The 1,547-nt window shown below is 42.8% G+C and overlaps 1 protein-coding gene across 1 annotated transcript; it reads right to left on the reverse strand.

Moving 5' to 3' along the window:
- On the reverse strand, positions 1-645 carry LOC130980717 (uncharacterized). Its single transcript, XM_057904368.1, has one exon. The coding sequence runs from the start codon at positions 643-645 to the stop codon at positions 1-3; it is 645 nt and encodes a 214-aa protein (XP_057760351.1).
- Between the last annotated feature and the right edge of the window lie 902 nt (positions 646-1,547).

Consider the following 1,547-nt stretch of genomic DNA (forward strand, 5'->3'; position numbering starts at 1 on the left):
TCAAGACATATTCCCGGCTCTTCCACAGTAATAACAGACATCCCAATCGGCCCTACACGGAGTGTTTGGGTGGTACCTTCCACACCTCCTGCAAGTCAAGTCATCCTGCGGAAACTGAGCCTGTTTTCCGCGTTCTTTTCCTTGGTTATTGTTATTATTGAACCTCCAGAAGCTACTCTGGCCTTGATGTTGCTGTGGAGTATTGCCACCTCGCTTGAAATCTTGACCTCGAGGCACTAAATTTCTTCCGTGATCTTCCCTAATAGAGCTTTGATGATCACTCTTGTCTAATGCCGCCTTTCTCAGACATTCTTCAGCAACTCTGGTTTTGTTTACCAGTTTAGAAAAGGTTCGGATCTCCATCGGTGCAACGAAGCTCTGAATATCGCCCCTAAGGCCACCCTCATACTTGATACACTTCCACCCAGCAAAGTCCTCAGGAGCTCCCTGACAGATACGTGAAAAGCGGCACAGTTCCTCAAATTTGCTTGTGTACTCAGTAACGGTCATCTGGCCTTGTTTCAGCTGAAGCAGTTCAAGTTCCTTGCCATTCCTAACTGAGATGGGAAAGTATTTCTTATAGAATTCTTCTCGAAACAACTCTGAAGAGATCACAACCCCATTAGGCTGTAGAATATGCCTCATGCCCTACCACCAATGTTGTTCACCATGCAACTGGTAGGTTCCAAACTCAATCCACTGTTCATCAGGAACCTGCTGAGCCTGTAATGCTCGCTCAATAGCTTGTATCCAATTATCCGCATCAGTAGGGTTCGAGATTCCTCTGAAGGTCGGAGGATGAACCTTTAGGAAGGAGGAGAGCGTCATAGGACCATCATCGCCGTTATTTCCATTATTCCCATTATTTATTTGGTTTTCCAAGGCTTCGGCTGTCGCTTGCATCACTACGGCCATATTCCCTAAAGTAGCCATGAAGTCTACAGGGTTAGATTATTCCCTGTCACTTCAGGCATAGCATTTCCTATTCTGCCTCTACCTCGCCCGCGTCCGCATCCGCAAGTCGACATCTGGTCCCTATACACACCAAACAAGTGATATCAAGTTGATTAGTCTCAATATCACAAGTCTAGTGCTTTAAGTCTCAAATACATGCTCATGAACGTTTATGCCGCATATATCAGTTAGATATCCTAATAGCATATAGACACATACACAGAGAATGCACAAAAGCATAATCAGTCTGTTCTCAGGCACTATAGGAACGAATTGCTTTGATACCATAATGTAACACCCTACCATACTTAATCTTATGCTTAAGTCATAAGACTGAGATAGTAAGGTATTACGACCTCTAAAAGTAAGAATATATATAATAATAGTGAAAGAGATATTTAACCAGGAGCCTTGAGAAACGGGTAAAATAAAATCGCAAAATAAAAAGCACAACACTCAGAAAAGGAATAAATTGCATGCCAAGAAACCTAAAGGTTCAAGATATAAATAAACAAAAGAACGAAAAGAGAGTCAAGAATACAGTAAAACTAGCTCCTGACTCAGCCTGTGAAACCAAGGCTGGCCAGAGAATA

Source organism: Arachis stenosperma, chromosome 5 (assembly GCF_014773155.1).
Source record: "Arachis stenosperma cultivar V10309 chromosome 5, arast.V10309.gnm1.PFL2, whole genome shotgun sequence".
NCBI classification, from domain to species: domain Eukaryota; kingdom Viridiplantae; phylum Streptophyta; class Magnoliopsida; order Fabales; family Fabaceae; genus Arachis; species Arachis stenosperma.